This window comes from Poecilia latipinna, unplaced genomic scaffold (genome assembly GCF_001443285.1).
Source record: "Poecilia latipinna isolate Pla-1442-1.1 unplaced genomic scaffold, P_latipinna-1.0 Scaffold1332, whole genome shotgun sequence".
In the NCBI taxonomy this organism is placed as follows: Eukaryota; Metazoa; Chordata; class Actinopteri; order Cyprinodontiformes; family Poeciliidae; genus Poecilia; species Poecilia latipinna.
Window position 1 is genome coordinate 87,556 of NW_015113948.1, and position 26,722 is coordinate 114,277.

The following is a 26,722-nucleotide window of genomic DNA, read 5'->3' on the forward strand; positions in this document are numbered from 1 at the left end:
CTGGCAGAGCCAAAAACACCGCCGTCTGATTAAGTAATATTGTGTAAACTGGTGGGGTGGTGTGAAGCAGTCTGCTGGATAAAGAAGATTGAGACTTTAGTATTCATCAGCGTTGTAGTTATGCAATGAAGCTTCCCCCCAGCTGTTCAAAGCCCTTCAAAAAGGTTTAATCTGTTGAAAAGGAAAAGAACTGATGCAAATATAGCTGTCTGTTTTTTACAACATGACTTTGTTTTATCAATCATGTTCTTGGATTGCAAAAAAGGCATTTCATACCTATGAAAAGTAGTGTCGTGATATTTGATTTACCAGTCAAGAAGCCCTGAAACATTTGCTGACCTTAATATCAGTTTTTTATAGAGAAATACAATTTTTTCTGTCTAATTTCACTGATCATTGTTTGACCACTTCAGAGAAACTGAGCGTACTGACCAACTTTAAACCCAAAGTTGTCAAACAACAATGACATAACGTTGTGGAAACAGTAACTTGCTCTGCCTCATTGCAGCAGCAAATTGCACATTGTACACCCTTCATCCCAATACCCACGCATTAGCAGCACGTCTTACACAACACACAGACTTCATAGGTTTATCAGGAATGACTCTGCTTTGTTTATTCATCCTTAGACCCTTTAACATGTAATTTTAAATATACCAAAATAGGTGATAGAATATTAAACAGTTCATGTGTTGCTTTGAGCAATAAGATACACTAAAAATATGCTTAGGTTTAGGGTTAGAGAGCATAAATAACATACTAGTAGATCCTCCAGAGGAGCTGCCTCTAAGACGAACACATCAGGCTAGGTAAATTATTGATACCCATCATGACATGAAACATGAAATTCCTCAAGCTTGGAAGGACAAAGTGAGCAATTTCTCTGCCTCACTTATTTTTTTATGTTGTTCAAAAGAACAAAAATGAGCAACTATTTGGTTTTAAGGACAGTTTTCTAAATATCTTTAATTCCTGTTTGATAAAAGTGGGAAGAAGAAGCACTAATTCAGCAGCCTAGCTTCTCCAGGTGATGTTTTCCAAGAAGCAAAAGTGAACAGCTCCACATGCTGCATGTTTCATCCAAATATTTTAACCCCTGTTAACCTGCTCCTGTCCATCCAGAGGTGAACAAAGAGTTGTGACAGGACAGCAGCTGCCAGAGTGTGCATTTTCCCTCTACAGCTCAGGTTCCTCTGAGGTCTTCCTGGTTTTTCTGTAAAGCTGAGCACTTAGTTCTGTGTAGCTGAGCTGCACACAGAAACCGCTCACAGCAACACACAGGTCCCCTACAGAGCAGCTTTGTGTTGGAGAGGCGCCTCTCTCTTGCAAAAGACAGTTAAACTCACAGATGCCGTGTTTTGTACATCACAATGGCCAGCTCTTGCTGATCTTAGCAGCTCTTAGTAACCAAAACAGGTCCACAGTTCTCAGACCGTTTTCCCAAGGAGTTTTCTGCCGGTGAGGCTGCGTGTGTGATTTGAATACTGAGCAGGGCAGAAAAAGAGGAAAAATGTAGCGAGCCAGTGGGGTGTAAGGGAACAGGACCACAGCAGCGGTGCAGTACCTGCCGGGGCATAAATCAGCCTCAGTAATATTATTATTGATAAGACGGAAGTGTTTTATATTCTGTAAACTCTCAGAGGAAGTGTGAGAGGAGACTGGTGATTAATTCTGCAAGCGCTTCTTAAAAACACGATCGGTTTAAAAGAATACATGGGGAGGGGAACCAGTGGTTTGATGTTTTAGAAGTAGGAAAACAGTCCTACATGCTGGGAAATTTGGAGAGGATTTACACCTAATGCATTCAGGTTACACAGTCTCCATGGGAACTGATTAGGAACTAAATAATTTGTTAATCAGCTACAGTTAGATTACACCATTACTTCTAAGATAACATGTTTATTATTCCTTTTCTTTCCCAGTGGAATTGTAAATTGAGGCTAGTAGATGTTACATTTGTAATTGTGAAATAAGAAATAGTCATCAATAGTCATCTTTCTGAGTAGAAATATGCTGGAGACATTGGCAGCATGAAAAAAGTACGGAAGCAAAAAGACACAATTTTCATTTACAATTATTCTAAACTAATTATTTTGATTCAAGACAATTTTCTTCCATAAATTAACTTAAACTAAAGACACAATGATGTACAACATATTCATACATCTATTTTAAATCAACTTCAGCTTGACAGCAACAAATAAAGCATTCTTTATTATTTATGTTTTTACAAAAATAGTCAGAGTAGTCACTCTGTTATGAATATTACCCTAACCTAGCATGATGTGATTAAACTGGAAACAAAAATAAACCTAATTTTAGTTATGAGTACAGCTTGAAAGGAGAAAGAATCTGTTTTTATTAAATCCATTATTTTATGTTGTAATAACACTGAGGAACTTCACTTATTCACTACATATAGTAGTTCTAATTTTGCTTAGTTCATGTTTTAATTATATAGAGAACAGTTGCTGTGCAGTTTAAGTAGCTTCATTTAGGCAGAGACACATTCAGGTACGGCGTTAATCAATCAAACTTAGAGGCCAGATTCTACTTTACAAGTTTACTCAGCGGTTCTTCTGAGGAAAATGTCGCTGGCAGGCATCGAACAGAGCATTAACCCTAAAAGTAAAATAACTCAGGGCGATTTTGTCTTTTCTGTCAGCTCTTCATCAGTAGCCTCCAGGGTGTTGTCTCGTCAGAATCTCAGACATGGAGCTTCTCCAGAGTTAAAGTACCAAACCCTGGAGAGGTTGCAGACCCCTCTTTACCCAACTGTGTTACTCTGATTCTTAGGTTAACACACTTTGGTGTTAAGGAAAGATGGTTTTCTCAAGATAAAGCAATTAAATAAGATATATTTACAAAAATTATGCAAATTACTGATTATGATGAGTCACAGCACCAGATCAGCCCACAAAGAGCTTCGTACTGTTTACTTTTATTCTCAAAAGCTGTAATATAAAACCTTTTTGTCATTAAAAGGTTGAGAACAGATGAACTAATTAGCAGATAAAGTAGTTGTCAGAAGATCAGAGGGTCCTTCACTGTCCACTTTCAAAGTTAAATGTATCTTTTTTTTCCATGGCTTTCAACCTCAGCAGAACTTAGTTTTAGCTTTCATATTGTACTCAGTTCTCTTCTTTTGTGTGCATAAAGCACTTTGTGTCAGCTCTGGTTCTTTAAAAGCATTTTTATAAATAAAGATAAAAACTCCCATTTACAAAACTACCAGTAAAATAAAGCTAACTAGCCGTGTGAGTTTAGATCAGTGGTCTACAATCCTCGAAAGGTCCGAGTCCTGCAACTCTTAGATGTCCCTTGTCCTACACACTTGAATAAAAAGGCAAAACTGCCTCACTAGCATATAGTCAAGCTCTACAGAGCTCTGCTAATTAGCTAATATTGGAGCCAGGTGTGCTGAAGCAGAGAGACACCGGCCCTGCAGGACTGGAGTTTGACACCACTGGGTTAGATTGTTCTGACTCAGACAAGTCACAGCTGGCCAGTCATTTGGATAGTTTTAAAAGGTCAGAAGTGTTTTATTTTATTTTTTCAAACTTAAGATTGGGTGGATTTGTGTTAGAGGATTCCAGTTGTTTAAGTCCAAACTTACAGGTCACGGTCCCAATCCCAGCATACCAACATGGCCCAAACGATATGTTACTCTCACCCTTGGTTCAGACTTTTTGATTCCCTCAGATGTTTTTGACCAAGACCTGATTGGTGGGAGATGTTTTTTATTACACAAAAGAATCTACCTATTAAAAGCCATGTGGTCATAATGTTGGTGCTAATTAGTCTATAACAGAGTGAGAAATTTCCCTTTAAATATTTACTTCTTTGCTGTGTTTTCATTTGCAGCAATGAAACAAAGAAAATAATTAACTCTTAACAGGTAGTCATTAAATCATGACTCATCTGTCTGCTTTTTTCAGAATCAATGCACTGTGCATGAGATTAAAAAAACTAAAATGATACGACAGATACTTATTCTGAATCAACAGTGATTAAAAAAGAAACAAGATCCTTTCCAATTAGTCTGCACAAACAAAATAAAAAAACGAGTGGCTTCGTTTTTTTAGAGAACTGTCATCTGCCACTTGTTTGTTTGTTTTGTCTATCATCAGATGCGGCCTGATGAAGAAAGTGATGTGTAGGCACATTTCACACAGATCGGGAGGAGCTGAATAAAACGCTGCTTAAAGGACCTCCTCCAGATGTACACCACATTTTCCTAAAGACTTTTATGGTTACATATCAAGCTAGCATTTCCAAATCTGACTGATTTATGGGGAGTTTCAGGAGCATAATAAATCTGTGTTCTGAATCAATAAAAACTGAAAGCAGTTAAATTCAGTCAGAAACCTGCACTGATTTATGGCTGTAATAGAGCCTTTCTGCTGTTTTCTAACAGGCTGCTGACTTCAGAGGCATTGATCAAGGTGTTTGTAAAAGGAAAATAACGGTAATTGTGTACCACTAAAATAATTACCCTTTCAGAAGAAAATGGCCAGAGTAGAGTGGCTTCAAATTTTATTCTACTTTCAAGAACCCTGATGTGTTAATTCGGATGTTGTTGATTTGAATTTCTTTGTATTCTAGGCAGAAATCATTGGTTGTATCATGTTGAAACAGAATGTACAGCTGTGTTTGACATAAGATCAGTGTGGTTAGCAAGTGAAGTTCATAGTCATGACTGTATTTCCATACACACAGAAACAATGCACATTCAAGTCCTAATAAAAACAGAAAGAGAAAATTATAACATTTGCTGATCTTACAAAGCAGGGGGAAATTAATATTAGGCTTTTAAATAAAAACAACAGTTGGCATTTTTCTGATTCTTGAATATTTTCTTTTTTGAGAGCTGTTTCAATTCAGTTCAGTTTTCAGTTCAGTTTATATAGTAATTATTTACAACACATGGCATAGCTCTTCACCCAAGTCATACATCAGATCTCTGATGTCTGAGCTTGATCATTAAGGGGTTTATATAGCCCCTTCTCCACTGTCAGGTCTCACTCTAGGCGGTTAATGTGTGGTTCGGAGTTGGGTGCGTCTCCATTCGCAGTGAGTTCATCCCTAGGTGGGCAGGAATGTAGCTGGGATTGTGGGAACACGAGCGGGCTGTGAGTCCACAGAAGGTGTGGTTGACGCTCTGATGATGTCATTTTATATGTCTACGTATGGGCAGCTGGCCTGGTATAACCAGCTTCTTGTTCCACACTTTACTTCATCCAGAAGGTATGGACCCTCTGTGATTGAGAAACAACTTCTTGCTGGAGGTGTAGACTTTGTTGAAGTTTTAAATGTTACCCAATCACTAACATAATTCATGCAATACACCAGTTCAATCCAATATTTGGAAGTGTGACTATCATGGACTCAGTTCCTTTGCTGACATTGCTAAAACTACAGGCAGTAAGATAGCTCAGAAAATCAGTGTCATAGTTCACAACTTGTCCTTCTGTTTGCTGATTGACCCCGTTGAAATTCTACCAGAAAAATTCACTTCATTACATAGGAAGGCAATGACCAGGCTAGTGGGCAGCCAGTTCCTGTGAAATCTCTCAGTATATTTGTTCGCTGTGGATTGCCCTGTCCAGTTGAGGCTGTATGCACTGTTCCATTAGTCGTGCCTTCATTCGTACAGTGACGTAAATCCACGGGCCGATCAACGAAAGCAATATTCTGCCAATCAAACCTCTAGCGCGCAATACCTGGTTTGACCTGGCTTGCACCAGCCCTACGGTCGGTTCAAAAAATTGGGAGGAAGTGTGCAGGATTTGCAAATAAAGATGAATCTTTCCAAGGTGGAAAGATTGGAGTGAAGTGAAGGAGAACCAGTTTAAGCTCCGGAGATGATAATTGGCTGATTTTTGGGCATTATTGGCTTTTCCTTGATCCGGTTGAATGTTGGGTTAGGATTCTTTAGTCCCTGCCGTGAGATAGCAATTCAGAAGGCTGTGATGTGATTATAAATCGGTCACTGACCCCAGCCTACCCAGCCATACACAATCAAGCATGTTCTGGGATTAAATATCTCAGACAAAAACAATCTGTACCACCTGCTCTGAAGAGAAAGGTAGTTAACCTCTGCAAATTCCAGACCAACAGAAGAAGAAGCTTCAGTTCATAAATTCACTTCAGGTTATTTATAGATCACTATTTCCCAGTAGTAGCTTTAAATCTCTCTGATACAACATGATTCAGATGCTTTTCTTTTGTTGTGGAGAAAAACATTTGGTTCTTGTTGAGTGCAGAAATGAAAGTTTCATGTCAATGTAATAATAGAATTTGGGATTCTTTCAAATCTTTCTGGCAGAAAGCTCAGCTGTTCAGACATGAATATAAATCCTTATCTAATAGTGAAGCATAGCAGGCTCAGGTTCCTCTCTGTGTCTGCTGCCGGATAAAGTGATTTGAAACTTATTCAGGTAAATTAGCCAGCAGTTAAGTCATATGGCTAGCAGGTAACATGTATAGAGTTTTCCCCGTCTCTCTCAGGACACTGACCTAACTTATATCCTGGTCTTCCTGCCTCTTCTTCCTTTTAGGATGTGGCTTCTCATAGTGTTTTTTGTTCCCAGTCGGTGAGCAGGAGTGGCCAGGCAGCGACCTTCCTCAACTTTTAAAAATTCACTGTTTCAGCACTTCTTGCCTCTGGTTTTACACTGGAACAATTCACCATGCTGCGTAGCGGAAGAAACTATTGGTGTCTGTAATACTTCTTTGACATCTTTTGTACTTTCTGCAGAGCTTAAGTTTGTTTTTTATATTCTTCAGACTCAGATTTTCTTTTGTCAAATTTTTATTTTTCATAGTATTGTGTAGTAAAGGCCATGTTGCTCTTTATGCTGGTTTTTTGAAACACAGGTGTGTAAGCATGAGCCATTGAAAGTATTTCTGTGAGACATCAAGTCCTGTCACATTGTTGAAGGTTTATTAGGTTCCTGTCCTGAATAGAACACGTATATTAGAATAATATTATAATAATGTGAAATTCTTAGGGTGTGCAGCGTCATAACCGAATCACTTCAGTATTTTTTTGTACCCTCAAGAAGACATGATTATTAGACTTAATTAGTCAAAATGTAAGTCATGTTGTCATTTTAACTTTCAGTCTCAAGCCTCAAGCATGCCGAATTGAGTGAAGTGCATCAATAGTGTGAGGTTGTGATGTTATCATTGGATGCTTGCATGAATATTTCTAAAGCAGATGTGGAGGACATGGTTTGTTTAAGCTGGAGCGCTTGTGTGGTAGAATTTTTCAAAAATTTATTTAAACATGTTTTTATGTTAATTTCACTGAAAGGCTACGCTGGGGCCTTGTTTTGCTGTGACATCATGTTTTCCTGCTCTATTTAATTGAAAGACAGCAACACAACAATGTGAGGGACACAAACGAATTACAGACATATTATAATCAACAGGTCGAAAAAAGAAGACAGACGGCAAGCTGTGTTCAGCAGGAACAAGAAAAAGGTGTTCTGTGATCAGAAGGTTGCTCGGGGCAACAAAGTGTGATAAGTTCAGCGATCTTTAACTAGCTAGTCATGATTAAATAGACAAAATCTGTCCTCAGTAAATGAGACAGGTAGGTTGTTAAATCCTAACTCATATATTAAAAACAGTAATGGAGACACTGACTTTATTACAAGATGCATCCCGGATGGATCTGTTCACAGCAGGTAATGCTTGGTGTAATCATATTGAAATCTAAGAGTCACGTTCAGGTGAATCACGGAGATGACATAACCAGCATGTAGACGTGCATTCACAGAATGAGATTTTAGTGTTTCCCTATAGAGGTCTGGTCTGGGTAGGGGGTGCTGTGCAATGACAGACAATTAAAGAAACAGTTTTTTTCATCACTTTCTTTTAGTAACAATCGTTTTGTAGAACAACTGATTGCTGCAATCAATGTAACAACCATTTATTCAAACAGTTATTGAAGAAGCACTTGGACATGTCTTGAGGATGTCTACATATCTGATATAAAATTCTTAAGGACAGAGAAAAAGTTATTTATTCTTCTTCTCTTCTATATCCATCTTTTTTATCTGTCTCTCTTTATTTGATCTTTTATCAGTTCATGTCTCTACCTTTCAATCTTTATCTACTGTATCTTTAACTACCTTACCTCACCCTTACCAAGCTTATACAGCCAGGGGGAGTATTTTCCTTCCGACAGTCAAGCCAGGTCCAAACAATTTATTCGGTGATTATTCAAATTAAACATAATTAATTGTAATTAATCGATTATTGAAATAATTGTCAACTTATATAATAACCGATTAATCATTAACTAACGGACTCTAAAATATGCATTTTGCTACAAAAAAGAACAGTCAGAGTGGTAATTAACCCAAAACTTTACAAAAAAATCTATACATTTTGCAGTTAAGATGAAAATCCTTCTTTGTCGGTAAATATGTTCAACCCAGGCCAGAACTCATGAAATTCTGGCCTATCCAGTTATTAATCCAAAATAATCATAAACAGAGTAGTAGACAGTATTTTTTAGCTGCAGATTCGTCCTTGAGGACTCATTAAAACTATGCAATGTTGCTGCACTTTTACATTTTTACATTTTTGTTTTCTTATTTTATAAAGGAATTTAATTATTTACTTAGTTGTATATTTTAATGAATTTCTAATATTGTGTATAAAAGGCTTAAGTGGTGAAATGAAAAAAATATATATCTTTGTCGTTAGCATAATCAATTACTAAGATAATCTTTAGTTGCAGGCCTGGGGTGGATTTTTGCTGCATGTTGGGGTTACAGAAGTTTGGAGGTGAGCTTTTAGGTTGCCGGAATGCTGGATTTAATGTCTCTTTTCCTGCTTCTCAGGTGAAAATACAAAATTAAATACTAAGAAAATGCAGAGACCATAGTTCAGTCTTTGTGAATACACCGCAGTGTGTTTGTCTTTGTTCTTCTCAATAACAGCTGGCCTTGGCTCCTCAGGTAAATTCAATCAGTTGTTCACAGGTCCCCTGGGCCCCTCTGTGGCCCCCGGCACGGAAAGCCAGGCTATTAGATTGATTTTGGTTCTTTTGCGCCAGCTTCTCTTCTGGGCTCCATGATGTTTTAAAGAATCTCTAAATAATCAACAGGATGCAGCAGAGTTTAAGGCAGAAGAAGCCACTAATTAACTGCTGCAGGGCCTCATTTTATGACAGTATCAGCCACTTACTAGCACAAAGTCTCTCTGTGACAGTGGAGGTCAGACTGTATATTAGGTGTGTTCTTATGTAACCCCCCCCCAGTCATTTATCCTTATGGGTCTGCTGGGGCGGCTACTAGGAAACCGGGTCATCTCCTCTTAATCACCTATTCCTGGTGGAGTAACATTGACACACTCACACACATCTCTCTTTGAACAGTTTTCTTACCAGGTGCTCAGCTTTTATCAGAGATTAAAAAGATTTCACCAGATTCCAGCCTCTTGTTTCTGAGACTCAATCAGGAGAAAGTCAGGTCAGCAGCTTTTCCACTGAAATTGAGCTGTATCTTAGAGGGGCAGTGTTATGTGAGATTGACTATTTTAAGCTTTACATCATGTACATCTTATTATTTCCTCATCTAAAATATACCTGAAATGTGGCTCTAATTCTTTCATGCATGTTTGAGAAATCCTTTAATCTCAAGCCTTAGAGACACAACTCCTCTTCCGGGCTGCATCTTCCAGACTTCCAAGCTTCCGCCTCACAGAGCAGACTGCTCCCATAGTTCCTCCTCTCAACTCCTTCAGACTAGCCTGCAGCAATTAGCAAACACCTGGTGGAACTGAGCATCTACTGAGATCATTATAGGAGCTACTTCTCAATGCATCACTGGTGTAAATGTTAAACGGTCAGTAGAGAAGCGCTATTGTGGTAACATCCTGAAGTGGAGTTTCAGAAAGAGTAGAAGTTTTTAAAGAGACGGAGACCCAATTTCAAGGCATTAAATTACAAAGTAAAATTTCTTCCAAGTCATATTTAGTATATAGTATTTTTATAACAGCTGGAGGTAACACTGTTTCTTGATTGTTCAATAAAATGGCACTGTATGCCTGGAAAACATGTAATACGGCCCCTTTCAGTGACCTATTTGTTATAGGCGGAGAGTAAAACTCTTATTTGTTGGCATGTTTGTCATTTTCCTGATTTCCTGAGGGTTCAGTATTTGTAAAATAATGATTGAAAAGGTGACTTTTCTGTTTTTATGTTTTGCCTACATTTTGTAAAACAAGGATGTTGAAAGTCAGGCTTTGGTTAGCTCATCTTATAAACTTTTCAACCACATTTAAATATAAATAGACATCTTTACATAACCGTGTTGTGACCTTTCAGTTTCAACCACATTTTCATGTTGTTTAGTCATTGTTTTTTTCTGTAATAGAAATAGAAATCAGAAGGGTTCATTCATCCTCTTGAACACATCTGGGATCTTTACCGGTGCCAGGTTCTTTAATCAAACGCACATTTTCGTCTGGAACAACGTAAATGGATAATAATTTTAAATGCGTCACGTTCTTGCATTAATCTAGACATTGGTCTTCCTTTGTTTGCATCTACACTCAGATCATTGACATAATTGACATTCAGGAGGTAAAACCTAACGAGTTCAGCGTACAAACAGTGACTGGATGCACTAAATCCTCCATGATAGATTTACTGTTTGAAAGCGTTTAATCCAGGTGTCGAGCTTGTTCGGATGCACTCCTGGCAGAAAAAGATTAGTGCTTTTGAGTGCGCGTGCTTACTGAAGCAGCAGATTAATGTGTGTCTTGTAAGATTAAATTAAATTTAGGCTGCTCTGTGCAGAAGGTGGGGAAACGCCCTGCCAGACTGTAAGAGAGAGGCCGAGTGGGAACCCAAGGGTGTGGGGGAGAAGAGAACGCGCCGGTGCATGAGGTGGGCGGAAGTTCACGAGTAACTATGACGATGCAGGTTTTATGATCAACATCCTGTATTTCTCTCACATACATACACATAAAAATAGACAGTTTGTCTTTTAAAGTACCAGTCCAACAGCAGGGAGTTTCCATTTCTCTATTTGCTCATGTAGCTGTTTGGTTTCCAGACATGAATCAAAAACGAGTGCAAGAATCAGTCCAGTAGGCAGCAAACTGCTATCTACTTCTCAGAAACTTGGACTTTGAAGTAATGATTAGCTGATTAGAAACAAAAAAATCTATATGCTGAGTAATCAAGGTAACAAAAGCTCTGAATGTATCCCTTAAAATTAGATCTTTGGTGAAGCTTAAACAATAGTCCATAAAAGATTAAAGGACAGTGAAACTGAAAAGATTTTTGTAGGTAGATAATAATACATTAGCAATTTATTATTATACTTGGGACACTTCCCTTTAGTTACCATATTAATTGAGAAGAAGCACATTAAATCCTGAGAGAATTGAAATCTATTGTAGAGAAGATGTTAGGGTTGATTAATGGGGCGTATACACTGGAGACTGATATTTTGAACCTCAAAATGGGTTCAATCCTTGATTATTTTCTGGATCTAACAGAGTAGCTTTTTGATCTACAGATTTTGGACCAAACTATAATTTTTTGAATCTGTGTTTTATATTTCAGGTTGTTATGTGCTACGAAGTTCAAAAGATGTTTGCATAAAGCAGTCATTACTCATTTTCAACTTCACAACACTAAAGATTATTAAAGTACCACAAACTGGCTGATACACAAATAAAAAGCCTCATTGGATGCCCAAAACCAATTAGTGGTTTTATTTGAAGTGATAAGTGTAGTTTCAGAGTTTACTTTAAAAGATTAACACATATAAAATGTTCCAAATAAAATGTTGTGAAAGTTCTGTAAGAATGATCATGTTAAAAACCAGAATGTTTTGGTTTTAACCACAGCTATTCAACACATTGGTATAACTTGATACCAGTAACCAAAGTTTGTATGAAATTTTTCCAAATTATGCACCAAAGTATAATCCCCTAATCCTCATTTCACTACCCTCTAAACAAAATGGAACAAAGAACATCTTTGTCACATATACAGACCAATTAGATGTTCAAGTATTATTTAAATAACAACAATAAAAATCTGACTTTGCGGTTTTTGACTGATCAGAGCCAATTAACAGGAAACTTTAATTGACTGGTCCATGATCATAACCTCTTTTATGCCCACCACTGTCCCTAAATGTTATGACAGTATCTAGGCAACTTATTCATTTTTATAGAAATAGTACAATTATGCATTGCTATCATGTGTTTTCTTATCTTTCAAAGAGTGCACTTCTTTTAAACTAAAGTCTGAAACATTTACAATGCTGTAACATCCATCTAGTTTTTTGTAAATAATGGTGCATTCAAAGCTGTGCAGGTTGTAATTATGTAACATTAACATTATTTGCCTACAGTGTTAGACTTCAGTAATAGTTTCCAGACTATTTTGTAGCGCGACACACTAGTTTTTATCTGAATTTACACAGTAGTTGATTTCACTGTGGTGTATGAATGCCCTTTAGAAGAACAGATGAAGACACAGCAGGGCTTAGTTCACAGGAGAGACAGGAAGCTGTAAGGTACTAAAGACTAAAGGTAAACAGGAAGTGACCACTCACCACGTCACCCTCCCCTCACTTCCCAGTGTTTCACTTCCTTTTTCTCGGTGGACGCCCGTTTACTGTAAGCTTGCTCAGGTTTGATTTCTTAACCGTGAACCACAGAAATACAAATGTATATTCTTGACAAGTGATGTGCCTGTAATGTGGGCCAGAGCTTTGTTTAGACTGTGTTTTTTCTGAGCGCACGTGTCGGAGAAAACCCCAAACAGCACAATCTTAGCAGCTGACCCAGTTATTGTCGGAGGGAATTAAATCCTGCTGAACATACACACCTCACACACACACACACACACACACGCACACACACACACATACGCTGCCAGACATGCAGCAGTAAGCCACTGTGGAAGGTGATTGTCTGAGATGAATCTCACCGACGGATCATTCTTTACAGACTCACAGGCTCACTGGGACTTTCTGCAATCTTTAATCTCTGCATTGTTGTGAGTCCCTCTGCAGAGTCAGAGAAGTTCGGATTCAGAGGAAGGAAGTTTGAGTTGATAATCTTGGACTTCATGCATTTAAATCCAGCATTAGGGATTTATAGAGAAATATCAATGATGGTAATGTAGAGATTCCTTCCTGTTTGTATTCAGTAGGGAGGCACCATTATGAAAATTTTAACCAATATCAGTACCCAATATTACTGGCAAATAACTGATATTTAGCCACATTTATATATTTCTCTAAACGTTTGACACTGTGGAGGAAGACGTCACAGTCCTGAGCTGCATCTCTGTCACATGACCAAACCCCTTCCGTCCCTCTTCCTGAAACACAAACGGCAACAAGAAGGAAGTGAACATTGTTTGTTAATATCTACCTGCTTTTAGTTATTGGACCGATACCGATATGTTTAAAAACACCTCTAACATCAGCCGATATCATTGTTGATGCTGATACATCGTGCATCCCTACTGTTTAGAACTGGAAAGGATAAACAGATTTTTATTTTGCTGTAAAATTCCTGTCTGCTACATTGAGCATCAGTAACTTCAGGACCAGAGAAATACCCATGCTGCATCCGGTGTGATTTTTGGAAATGCAAATGAACATTACTGACTCACTAAGTGGCTAAAAACAGGAATTTGGTCTTGTATTAGCTCACTTAGCTTACCCTAAGTTGACTTTTCCAGTTAAATCATGAATTTACTTGACTGCTTTATAAACTTGTAATTGAATCTGAAGTTTTGGTTGAACACAACACAAAACACAACACAAAAAGTTGTGTTTTGTGTTTTATACTTATCTATGCAATTTTGAATCAGTTCCTAAATACAAACATCTTTTTTACTTCTAGTAATATTGCAAACCTTCTGCATGCATTCAGTCTCAATGCATGGTGGAGCATGCATACAAGAGCATAGTGTGAAGATTAGATCACTTCCTTTGATTAATTTGTTTCTTTTTTGACTCATCAACACTGACTCTAGTTCCTTTGCTCCATGTCCACAAATTGTATTTGTTTAGCAAAGCATTTGATATTTTTTGTTATATTTTGTGCTAGCTAAAACATCTTCCGTACCTGATTCATGAACAGACTTTATAGGTTAATATGGTTATAGTTCATTGTTGGTTTAATCTTAAAAGTGTTTTTCACCATCTGCACCTCTTTTGAAAAAAACTTGGCTGACATACAGGATAGAAGACTAAAGTTGCTGGAATAAAAGGGTTTGTTGATTTTCCATACACTAATGGAAAAAACTAAGTACACAGTTTGACTCAGTTGCTTGGATGTGAAGGAAAAGTTGTTTTCTGTTTGTCTTTTTGAGTCTCTCACCTCGTTGTGAAGGAATTTTGGCTCCTTGTTCTTTCCAACTTGCTTCAGTTTACAGGCCTTTGTTTTAGCACAACGCAACATTTGAATCAGACTGAGAACAGGACTTTTATTGTGCCCTTGCAACATCTTGCTTATTGTCTTTTTCAGACATTCTTTTATAGATTTGCTGCTGTTTGGGATCAGTGTTTTGTTGGTGACCCAGTTTTTAGCCATGTTTCAGTTGTTGGACAGATGGCCTCATGTCTGACTCTAGAATGCTTTGGATTTTGGTCCAAAGGTCCAAACCAAACCCATATCATCAATCTTCTACCCCTTTGCTTGACAGTGGATTAGAGGTATTTGGGTAAATATACTGTGTTGAATTTTCCACCCAACATGGTGCTGTGTATTGTGCCCAAAGACATTCAGTCTTTTTGTAGGTGTCCTGTGATGAACTTGTAGCTTTTATAGAGGTTGTTCTCATGATTAGTCCATTAGCTACATTTGATTTGCACCACCATTAATCCAGTGAAGCAATGGAATATTTTACTTAATGGACTCATTTCTCTAGAACCTGTTTATTTGTCAAAATGAAGATTTAAGCCACCTCTAAAGCTCCAAACAGATGTAGACAGGACTATTTTTGGGTAGAAATCTTTCCTCAGACTTGTTTTTGTCCACACCTCATCACCTTCTCGTGCTAATGTGACTCACTGATTAATTCGACCGAATTAGACAGATGGTGAAGGCATACAGAGGTGCACAGAAGTTTGTGATTTTTCCATGCAGCTGTAGCAGGACCGAGATCAGAGTGGAGAGGGTTATGTAACACCTTGATGTACTGCCACCCCCTGCAGAGCATGACTCACTGAAAAGAGAAATTTAGAAGGTGCCAGTGTTCACATCATTTAGCTGACGTGTATTAACTCTCCTACAAAAATCAGCATTCATACTCATTTTGTACATGTTTACAATATTACCTTTATTGCAAATGAGACTATTGTTTTTTTTTTGTATAGAAAAAATCTAAACTGAGCGTCTTAAGCATACAATATATTTGATTACATGTGGCACTTTGCACTTATGGCAAATTCTATGATTGAAAATAGCATCTTAGATTTATATGAAAATAACTAGCATCATACTGAGACCTGAGCTACATTTTTATAAACATTTTCAGAGGCTAACATTAGAAAATAACAGTGGTGAGCATACTTCCACCAATGCAATAGTAGTGGAGGTAATTTGTTGTTTAGCTCTTTTCCTGACTTGCTAATGTTTAGCCCACTTAGCTTACCCTAAGTTGACTTTTCCAGTTAAATCATGAATTTGCTTGACTGTTTTATAAACTTGTAATTGAATCTGAAGATTTGGTTGTCAATTGTTAAGAATTCTTCGAGTAGTTAGACGTTTATATTCATGCTCTTATTTTGAAGTGGTTGCAGCAGTTCAGTTTCCTTCATGTTCTCATTCTGTTTTACCAATAACTTTATTTCAAACAAAAAACACAGGAACAAAATTAAACACTGAGAGTAGAGAACAAGATGTAAACATAAATACAACATCTAAGGGCTTTATAGAACATGTAAATTATAATGTCAGAATAAGGTTAGTGGTTGAGGAGTTGCGCTTTAGCGTTAGCTTCTGCTAAATATCATGTTGATGTGAGTGCTTCAGTGTTAGTGGAACTAATGTTTATGATTAGCACGTTAGAGGTTAGCGCTCTAACTTCATAGTTAGTCTTGCTCACCTCTGGGATTTAAAATATGCATTACTGACTTTGTAACTTGTGTCTTGAATAGAGATACAATGAGTAGCTTTGGCAGTGTACCCTTTAGTTGTAATTTATTGGTATAAATATACTTTATTTCCTAACACAAATAAATGTGGTTACATGATGCATCTTTGCTCCATTTTAATGTTGAAATCCTGTGTGTTTGTGTAGATTGTTGGTCTTATTTAGAATAAGGAGGCTCGTCAGGTAGCCCACAGTCCCTCTGGGTTAGTGGGGGGCCTTGAAGGAGAAAGAACGAGGTCTGATTGAGCACCTGGGCCAAGCAGGAAGCAGCTGGAGAGTTCTGATTAACCAGGGCTCACATCCACACACCCTCACACACAAAGCCTGAGACAGGTTCGTCTTCATTGATTTAGCAGAGTGCATAACTGAGATTCACACACTGCCTGCAGCAGAGACACATATGACCGTACAGCACACGTGGCAGATCCTCTGTTTGTTTCAGAGCTTGGTGTCTGGATTGTTTTACACTGCTGGCTGCAAGCAGAGGGGCTTTCCTCTGCAGGAGTGTGTGTGTGTGTTTGGAGCTCTGCACTATAGGCTCGTCCAGAGGTTGTCAGCTTTATAAGGTGGGCATGGAAACATAGCAGTGTGTGCCAAAGAAATGTGCAACCACACCTCTCTCTCTCCCTCTTTCTTTCTGTGTGTGTGAGGGTGAGTGTGGGTGACGTAGCCTCGTTGTACCTCATGATGCCCACTTTTAATGGCGCATGAGGAATATGAGTCAATCTTACATAGTTAACTTCCAGCTTCACAGCTGAAGGCAGTTTTCATCCTGTTTACTTTTTAAACAGAAGTTTTGTCTCTTATTAATTGCCAATCATCTTTGCTACTTTGTGTATTTTTTTAGATATAAAAGTAGCAGATAATAATTCAGTTACTTTTTATGTGTAAGAGTTACTCTAGGGCTGATAAGCTTAACAGCAGTGGAACGCCACAGGATTTAAAGAAACACACCACTGCAATCAACATTTTTCCATTATTCAGTTATTTAGTGTGTGCATGTCAGAGTTTACTAATGTCTGTTGGCAACCCTCCACCCTCTAACATGTCGCTGGCACCATCATGCTGTGGGGATGCTTTACTGTAGCAGGGCAGAGAAGCTGACGCAGCTGCAGGGCAATCAGGGAGGAGAACCTGCGAACGGCTGCAAAAGACTTGAGTGGAGCTAACGTTCATTTTCTGGCAGGAGATTGTGCATAAACAAACATGAGTTAGGTCAACCATATTCATTTGTTAGAGTGGTCCAGTCAAAGTCCAGACTCAATGTGTTTTTTCTAGTTAGAATGAGAAAAAATTGTTTTCTAGATGTCAAAAGCTACAAGATAGACATCCAGCTGTAACTGCTGCAAAAAGCCAATTTCCTTTGTCGTCTTAACTAAATACAGAATACAGTTTGCTGGTGTAATAAGACAAAAATAAAATGGGTGACTGCACCTTTAAGTGGGCTGACTCTGCAGCTGCTCACCATGTAAAGTCTGGTCACATCTATTAGCAGACAGGCAGCTCTAGTGATGTACTCTCCTCTGTTTGACCGTCTCTCTCCCTCTCTCCATTCTGTCTCAGACACACACACACACGCACACACACACACACACACACACACACACACACACACACACAGTGGGATAATTGTCTGTTAGAGGTTTGGCAGAGGTCCCGAGCTGCACAGCTGCACTGGGACAACACACACACACACACACGCACACACACACACACACACACGCACACACACACACACACACACACACACACACACAACAAACCGAGAAAACTAGCTGTGGTCTCGTCACACACCCTGTTGTTTCACTCGTGTCTGTCATCAGAACTTTCTACAGAAATCATAAGTCGACAGGTTTCTATTTGTGTGTTTTGCAATGAATGTTTACTCAGCTGAAGGAGGCGATGATGATGATGGTGATGATGATGATGATGAAGTATTCTGGTGCATTTTGAAGGTGAAGGTTTATTACATTTATTTGTTTCGTGTTATAGTCTAACCAAAATGTTCAGCATTAAATTTATGGATATTTTCAGGAGGTTTTTACAGCAGTTTATTTCTTTTATCCAGAATTATTTAACCAGGTTTTTATTGATTGTCATGAAATTGTGTGGCACGTGACCTACTGACATCAGTGATAATCTTACTTTCCCTGTAGCGCCACCATGAGGTTGACTTGGAGCAAAGTAAAGTATACAGAGTGCTGTGGGATTATCATCAAGGGCCAAAAGTACCACTATCCTTAAAATCCAAGTAAATATAATGTAATGGTAAACACAATGTCAAAAAATATACTTTAAACAAATAATAAAATATATATATGAACATTTTGATGTGTTATGACCCAAAAATCAATTTATTTTAATGTTGCTATGAGGATATTGACCCATGTTTCTCTCTGTCTTTCTTTTTCATTGTCTTAACTCTTCCTGAGCTTTAGCATTTTGCTCATTAGCATCTCTATTGACTATTTGCATAAAGAACAGCAAAAGGCTTTTTTATAAACGTCTTAATATTATTAGAAACTTATGGGAGAAAATCATTTGACCCAAGTCTCACAGCTTAAAAGGCAATTCTGACCAATACCAAGGAAATGTCTATAAACTTCTGAAATTACAGAACGTAATACAAAATTAGCTTAGAGAATCTTCTGTTTTGCCAAATAGAATCGATGTTGTTGTCCTAACTGAACAGGAAAAGTTTAATTAATGTCAGACTGAGAAAATAATAGTTATGCAAGTTTTATAGATCCACTGCAAATGTATGTAAATGCTTTCATCTATATATTATTTACTACTAGTATTGAATCCATGTCACTTGAAATACATAGTATTATTCTAACAAATTGCTGTAACAGTATGATGATTGCAATTTGGATATATTCTGCAGCTCTATATTGAATCAGTAATTTCTTATTACACAAATGAATAAATGTCAACATCTTTTGGGAAAACATTAATTGAATATGTGTAGAATTGAATATGTGTATTTCAGCGTTTATGTTTTCTACATGGCCTGTGATCTGATTGGCTAACATGAACAACTGAACTGCTGACCGATCACTTTGTGTGCAGCAGTAAAAAATAATCTATGTTCCAACATATGACCAAGAAATAATTAAATAAGACAAATACTTGTATTTCATATATTCCTTCAACATTTAAAACCCAACTTCTTACTGAATGATTTTATTTAGTTTCCTTTAAAGTGATGTTGTGCCTCAGAGAGCCACTCGTTAGCCAGCAGCATCCTGCCATGCTGTCCATGCAGACTGATTGTAGTTTATTCTCAGCCCACCCACCTTTCACTATCCCTTCCCCCATGGTGACTGCTGAGGCGCTGACCTTTGACCCACATCTCAGTCCATGTGGTCCAGTGTTGAGGCGTGTCAGACACATGATTTCCGCTCAGTAGTCACATGTCGTGATGAGAGCCTGGCTGTGTGATAGTCTGCAGCCCAGTGCTGCCGTTTTCTGCTCGCTTCCTTCTTCTGATCTGATTCCTAGACAAACGAAGGCAGTGTGTAACAGACTCAGAGATGGTGGCGAACTGTTGTTTCTAACTTTAATGAATTCTTGGGTTTACTTGCTTAGGAAGCCAATTTTTGCAAACACTCTGTGCTGCTTCCTTGATGAGTTCAAGTAAAGTTCAGAGAGAGGAAATTAGAAATTCTACCCTGCAAGATACTGTTTTAATAAAAGGGAAATGCTACCCTTCTGGCAAGTGGCTGTTAGTGTTGATCCCTGCAATTACAGCTCAGTTTTGACTGAAGAGTCTAATAATCACACATTGCATTGAATAAAAAAGTCTTGCGTAAGTGAAAAGTAAAATTTTGACAGATCACAGAAGTCAACAACGCACGGAAAGACGTAATAATGAAGGGATACATCATGAAAGAGTTGTAATCAGAGAGACGGATGGCAGGAAGGGAGGAAGGCTTTTGTCTAGACTTCTCTCCCTCGACTCCAGATGGGGAGTTAACAGTTGACTTGATACATTGTTATGGTGATGTGGACAGGTCTCTCTGTTTCACTCGCTCCTGTACAGAGAGTCTAGTTCCCCCAGTGGAGTTTCGTCATTTCTGTTTTACCCTATGCTGCCCTCTGTCTGCTGCTGGGGGAACTACACGCTGCTAAAAAGTAGGAATAACCTCCTCACCCGTTCTTCTCTTGATCTGTCTTGAAGTCAAGTTTATTTGTATGACACATTTAAGCAACACCAAATGTGAAACAAGAAATAAACACGTCAAATGCCATCATCAAACTCATACATCAAATATGCTGATCAATGTTCCATTCACTACTAGACGCTACTATCAAACTCTAAACAGCTTGGTTTTTAGTTTAGATTTAAAGAAACTCAGTGTTTCCGCATCTTTGCAGTTTTCTGAAAGTTTGTTCCAGATTTGTGGTGCATAGAAGCTGAATGCTGCTTCTCCATAGAGCTCTGGAAGGTTCATAACATCAGATCTTTAACACATTTTGTTGCTTAGCCATTTATAAACTAAAATCTAGATTTTAAAGTTATTCTCTGAGCTACAGGGAGCCAGTGAAGGACTTTACAACTGTGGTGATGTGCTCTGTCTTCCTGGTTTTAGTCAGAACACGAAGCAGCATCCTGGATTTGATTTTTTTAGGCAGATCTGTGAAGACACAGTTGCAGTAATTAATGTGACTAAAGATAAACATATGGATGAGTTTTTCTAGATCTTGCTGGGACATTTAGTCGTTTAATCCTGGAAATGTTCTTCAGGTGATAGAAGGCCGACTTTGTAACTGTCTTTATGTTCTCTGAAGGTGTTATGTGAATTAATTTGTATTTACTACTTATCTATATATTTTTGAGCCTATGGTTACAAAGAAATAAAAGAACTGATAATTGGGAAATAAAATTATTATTTAGCTTATGTAACCATTTTGATTTGTTTTGTAAAGCTTTTGAAAGCTGCTGGACAGATGTGACGTAGTGCAGTGACTCCAAACTTAGAGGCTGGGAAAGATGCACAAGGCTGTTGTGCACTTATGTAAAACAGTAAATCACGATCAGGTCTAGATAAAATATTTTGCTCCAGTGCGCTTTTACAAGTTGTTTATATTATACACAGGGAGCAACACATTGATCAAGGTGAATGCATTGATTTGCTGCTAAGCTCTCTCCACAAAGCCTGCTTAATAAATAGCCTGATGGAGTGAGGACTTATGAAACCTCAACTGTTAAGAACTCTTGGATTTTTGATGATGTAGGTTTGCAGTTATTGCATGCAGTTTTTACATTTTATAAGTCCAGTTTACACTGTAGAATGGGGAAAAAACAGAAGGTTTGTTTTGATTGATTTTCTAAGACTTCAGCTTACTTGTGCAGTAAAAGAGCGCTGATGGGTTATAACTTATTCTAAAAAAGAGACCCTTTGTTATCGGTTGTTTAGTCATGTCTTAAAGAAGAGAAGCAGAGTTTGTTGGTTTTTATAAACCAGCTTCCTGCAACAGTCTGAGTTCAGGCTGCAGCTACTGATTATGAATCTGCATCTCACCAAACCTCAGTGGTTTTCACACATATAATCATGTTGGTTTTTAATCAGACTTTTTCTTTACTGTTCAGCAATATCATCTGACAGGAAACGAGTTTCTAAAAAAATAATTTATCAAAAGAAAACTAACATGAGAGCTAACCAGAATTCTGTTATTGACATATTTCATGGTTGTTTTTGACAAACCTCACATAACTTAATTGCCTGTTGCAAAAACATTTTGCTCTCACAAAATAACTTGATCTTATGAAGGAAATAAGTAAGAATGTGACAAATATTATTTCACAGTTTGTTTTAGTTGACCTAAAGCAGTAAATAGATTAGTGTTTTGTTTATCCTAGTGGGAAATATAATCGGGGTAGCAAAAGTCATATTTAAGTTGAGCTTTATTGTTTGCCGTAGTTGTCACAAACTTCCTTTTCAGTGATTCAGTGATGAAAAAAAAAGTTTATTAAAAAAGACCTTTTCCTTACAGATAAAGCAATAATCTGTTTTACTCACTGGAGTAAAACATATTATTACGTACTGCTTTAAGGCATTTAGCAAATCCAAAAACATGGCTTCCACTGAAGCATATTTTGAGTTTTTCTATTTTAATCTCAATTCTTTTGTCTTTTTTGGAGATTTTACATAAAATATGTTTCATGTAGCGTTCATATTTCAGATGAACCTGTTCATAATACTGGAACAGGAACCAAACAAGCGTTTCCAAGTGTTATATTCTCTCCATCATCTGTCTTGTGATCGACACCCAGAGCTCCTGTTTTACCCACAGAGGCTTGCATTGATCCAGCCCATCTCCGCACATGATGCTTCCCAGAAAGCTTCACGTAAACCTGGAAGGCTGATGATGGAGTCATAATGACTGTATAGTAGCTTGCTCAGGGTGTGTCGCAGTGTGTGTGTGTGTGTGTGTGTGTGTGTGCAGCTGTCACAGCGAGGAACAAACACACCAAGCTTTCCTCCTCATTAGGTGTCTGCAGCACCTCTGCTGAGATGTACAGCTTTCCTTCAGAGCACACACACACGCACACACACATGTGCTTGCACCAGTTTGCAGTTGCACAGGTGCTGACGGTGAAACACCCACCGAAGCATTTTCTCATCATCACTTGAACCCCATGTGGCTCCATGTTGCAGGCATGTGTGACCTCTGAGCTAAACATTGTGAAGTTGAGTCAGAGCAGATGATTTGGTCCATTTTTCACAACAAGCTTCCATTATGAATCTTTGCCCTTCAGACAAACTCACTGACCGCAACGGGCCGTAAAATAGCTTTGCTTCCTGAAGCTGATAAACAAGAGATCATTTTCCTCTCTGCTGTCGTTTAGCTTTTTTTTTTGTCTTCTCAGTGGGTCAGAGGAGAACTAGTGAGCTCTGTGATTCATACATAATGTTGAGGCTGGTGTGTGTATCTGTGTGCCAAAAGCTGTTTAGCTTAATCCTTCTTATTTTAATTTTCATCAAAGAGGCTGGAGTAAACTTTATTTTTTGTGAAGTTTAAGCCAAGAAGAAAAACCTGTAGATTGTCTGGATGCACTGATCAAACTTCTGTCGATGATTTCTGAACTCGGATGTCCTAATCCCAGTTTTGCTGATTTTTTTGACCTATAATTCAAAATTCACTTATTTCAGTTTTTTATGCTTCCATTTTGGGCTCAACTGCTTCTAAAAACACCCTGAATGCTTTAAAAAAAATTCACTCAGCTGTTTTTTTGGAAATAAGTTCATATTTTTTGACGATTGTTGAGTCACAATTAACTGGCACTGCACTGTTACCTAGGAACCTAAGTGGAGTTTCATCATGTTTAGTCAGTTGGTTTCACTGTTGTACAATGGCTGCTGGAAAAGACACGTGTTTGTTGATGATTTACCATTTAGAAGCTTCTTGTTGCATTCTTGTTTGTTGTGCAGGAGGCTCCACTTCTGCTTTTCAAAGATGCACTGTTGTATAGTTGCTCATCTGTTTGCAGCAATTGTCATGTGCATCTGTAAATGTGGAGTTTTGGGGCAGGCGGTGGCCAGCTGCAGCTTATTTAAAGTGACAAGAAGCATAATAGGTCACCTTAAAGAGATCTTCTTTACCGATTTCAAAGTGTTTTGAAATTTTGAAACATAACGTGAAGGCAAACAAAAAAATGATTACATTTCCAATCAGTCCGGATCGGTTAAGGTGAAAATCAACCAATGTCACTAACCAGCCAATTTCTCCAAGAAAAAGAGTTGCAGTTCAGTTTACATTGGACTCAGTTGTTTATGATTCTTCTATCTTTAAAAAGTAAAACCTTACCCAGTTTGCTAATATTGCTGCACCAGAACACAATCTTAATTTCTGTCCAAATTAAGATTAAGATTACATAATTTTCAGTTATGTTGACCTAATTCTGGATTTAAGGAGGAAAATGATCCAGAACATGTATCAGATTTCACACAATTTCACCAGGTTTTCAAAGGAAAAATTATGACACTCAAATTTGTCTTGATTTGTGTTAATATGAAACATGAGTACGCAGAGTCATTTTTATTTTATGCAGCTCTGATGCCAAACACATATTTCAGCTGATTGCCTTTAATGTGGATCACAGACGAGAAACAAAAGCTTCCTCTGTTATATTCTTTGTGGTTTAGCTGTGAATTATTTAATGTCCATATCTTTTTCCTTTCCAGTAACAAACTTCAACAATGGCTTGGAGGCCAGTTCAGACTCAGACGACGAGGACAAGCTACATATTGTGGAGGAGGACAGCCTGTTGGAGAATGATGCCACGGAAACGGACGGGGCCACAGCGCTGGAGAACCATGATGCCGCCATAACAGTATTACCCCACAACGGCTCCTGGAATGGAGGTGAGACATTACCATGAACTTTAACAATCCACTCTGCAGTGAGCAATGTTACTGGGGATTTCAGTTGATGAAAGAAAGTTGCTTAGATTCATACAAGAACACTCAGCCACAAGCTGCTCAGGTGAACATGAGTCAGAAACCAGTTTCCTGACATAACTCAGCTCTATTTTTTTTTATTTGGACCAATTTTTTCATTCTGCATTTATCATTGGATCTACAATTTTAGATGGTTGTCTAAGACTACATTCCCACAGCACAAAAATGCAACCCTAGTCAAATTTTTTTGCCCATATCTGATTTTTTCACCCCAGTCTGAAAGGCCCCGTTTTGATCTTATTTGTCCCCCCTGCCCACCCAAAATATGATTTGTGTCACTTACGTATGTGACACAAATCAGATCAAACATATATCCAATAGTTTTTGAAGCACCTTCTGTCAGATAAGAAAAAATATCTGACTTTTACATTATTGACATATGTCATATTTCTGTACCAGAAGAAGCATGATTTTGTAAATCTGGACATAAATAATGGCTCAAATAAACACTGCCTGCACTTAATTTTCTTTTTCTTTTTTTAAACTTCCCTTCATTTTGATATAAACTTGTGACAACACTGTCCATTCCTCCAAAACTTTAAAATTGGCCCATATTACTTCTGCTGTTGTGTGATGTCAACATTTTCTTCTGCTTCCACACTAAAGTTTGATTACAGTTGCAATAAAAATTTAATTGTGTGTTAATTATGCAAAATTCACATTTTGCACTTTTTTGTAATTCCATTTGGTTTTCTACTGCTTATAAAGATATCCCTAGGAATAAAAAGACATTTCAAAAACCTCCCGGATGTTAAGTCACATTTGACGGGCACTTCGCTGTTACCTAGCAACACAAGTGGAGCTCCATTATGCTTGGTTAGCTGGTTTTACCGCTGTATAATGGCTGGTTTTGTTGAGGTACAATGGCTGTTGGAAAAGACAAGTGTTTTGTTGTTGACTTACCATTTAGAAACCACTTGCTGCAATCTTGGTGGTTGCACAGGAGGCTCTACTTATGCTTTTCAAAGATGTACGATAATTGCGCATTTGTTTTCAGCCATTTTCACATGACATTGTAAACGCTGAATTGGGGCGTGTGGCCAGCAGCAGCTTATTAGGATTTAAAGTGACAAGACCCCCTAAAACGGCTCAAAATAGGCAGAACTGAATAAAGTATACATTATCTAAAAATGAACTAACTAAAATCTCATTATCCAAGAACGATTTTGTGCAAAAAATATAATTTACATGTTTTGTATCGCCAACAGTCCTACAGTATCTTAACCTGTTCAAGTAAATATAATAGGTCATATTTAAGACCTTCTATATGAAGATGGCCTTAGATATTAATAATGATAATCAGACTTGGTTTAGGTTTATAGAGAAGTGTTTTTATTGATTCATATTTCTGTTGTTAATTAATCTTAAACATATGTGAGTAAAGGTATTACTACAATGAGGCACTTATTATATGGCAGCTCTGTTATACTAAAATGAAAATGTATCCTCTTAAACAAACACATGAGTGTTTGCTGAGTTTTACTGTACATTAACATACACAAAGACTTCTTTATCAGCACAATCCCAGCTGTGCGTTGGCATTTCCACAACTGAGAAAGAATGAGCAAGCAGAGGTGAGAACATGGGAAGAAGGAAGACTAAGAGGCACATTGATAGAGAATGATTGAGAAAGGAAGAGGGGGGCTGGGAAAACACACTTCAGTAATACTCTAATGCATAATCTAGCTAAAAGTCATGTGGAGGTTTTCTTCTATAATCTCCAGCTCAAAACCTTCAAACATTTAATAAATCCTCCTCATTTCCAAACACGTCTTGCAATGACAGCATTTTACCCAACAGGGTGCAACAAATACTGCGTCTTCCACCGAGCAACATCTCGTTTATGTCAGATTCACCAGTAACGAGATTAGTCGTGTAAAAGCAGAGAGTAGAGAGCACAACCCTAAATACATCCCAAACCTGAAATGATTACAAAACGTATCCAAATAACATCTGGATCCAGCAAGAGATTAATATGACAGATATCCTTCAAAATAAGAGATTCTAATTTATATACATTTGTAATTACAAAAGCTAGTAACTACACACATTTTTCAAAGCATAATAATCTTATTTTATTGGTTAGTTTTCTGAAAAA

The 26,722-nt window shown here is 37.8% G+C and overlaps 1 protein-coding gene across 4 annotated transcripts in view; it reads left to right on the forward strand.

The window, feature by feature from the left end:
• LOC106961754 (zinc finger E-box-binding homeobox 1-like) overlaps positions 1-26,722 on the forward strand; it is a 106,117-nt gene that overhangs the window by 60,117 nt on the left and 19,278 nt on the right. For all 4 annotated transcript variants that reach the window (XM_015055713.1, XM_015055712.1, XM_015055711.1 and 1 more), the window contains one exon: positions 24,349-24,528. In XM_015055713.1, the coding sequence (XP_014911199.1) occupies positions 24,349-24,528 (180 nt within the window). The remainder of the gene's footprint in view (positions 1-24,348; positions 24,529-26,722) is intronic.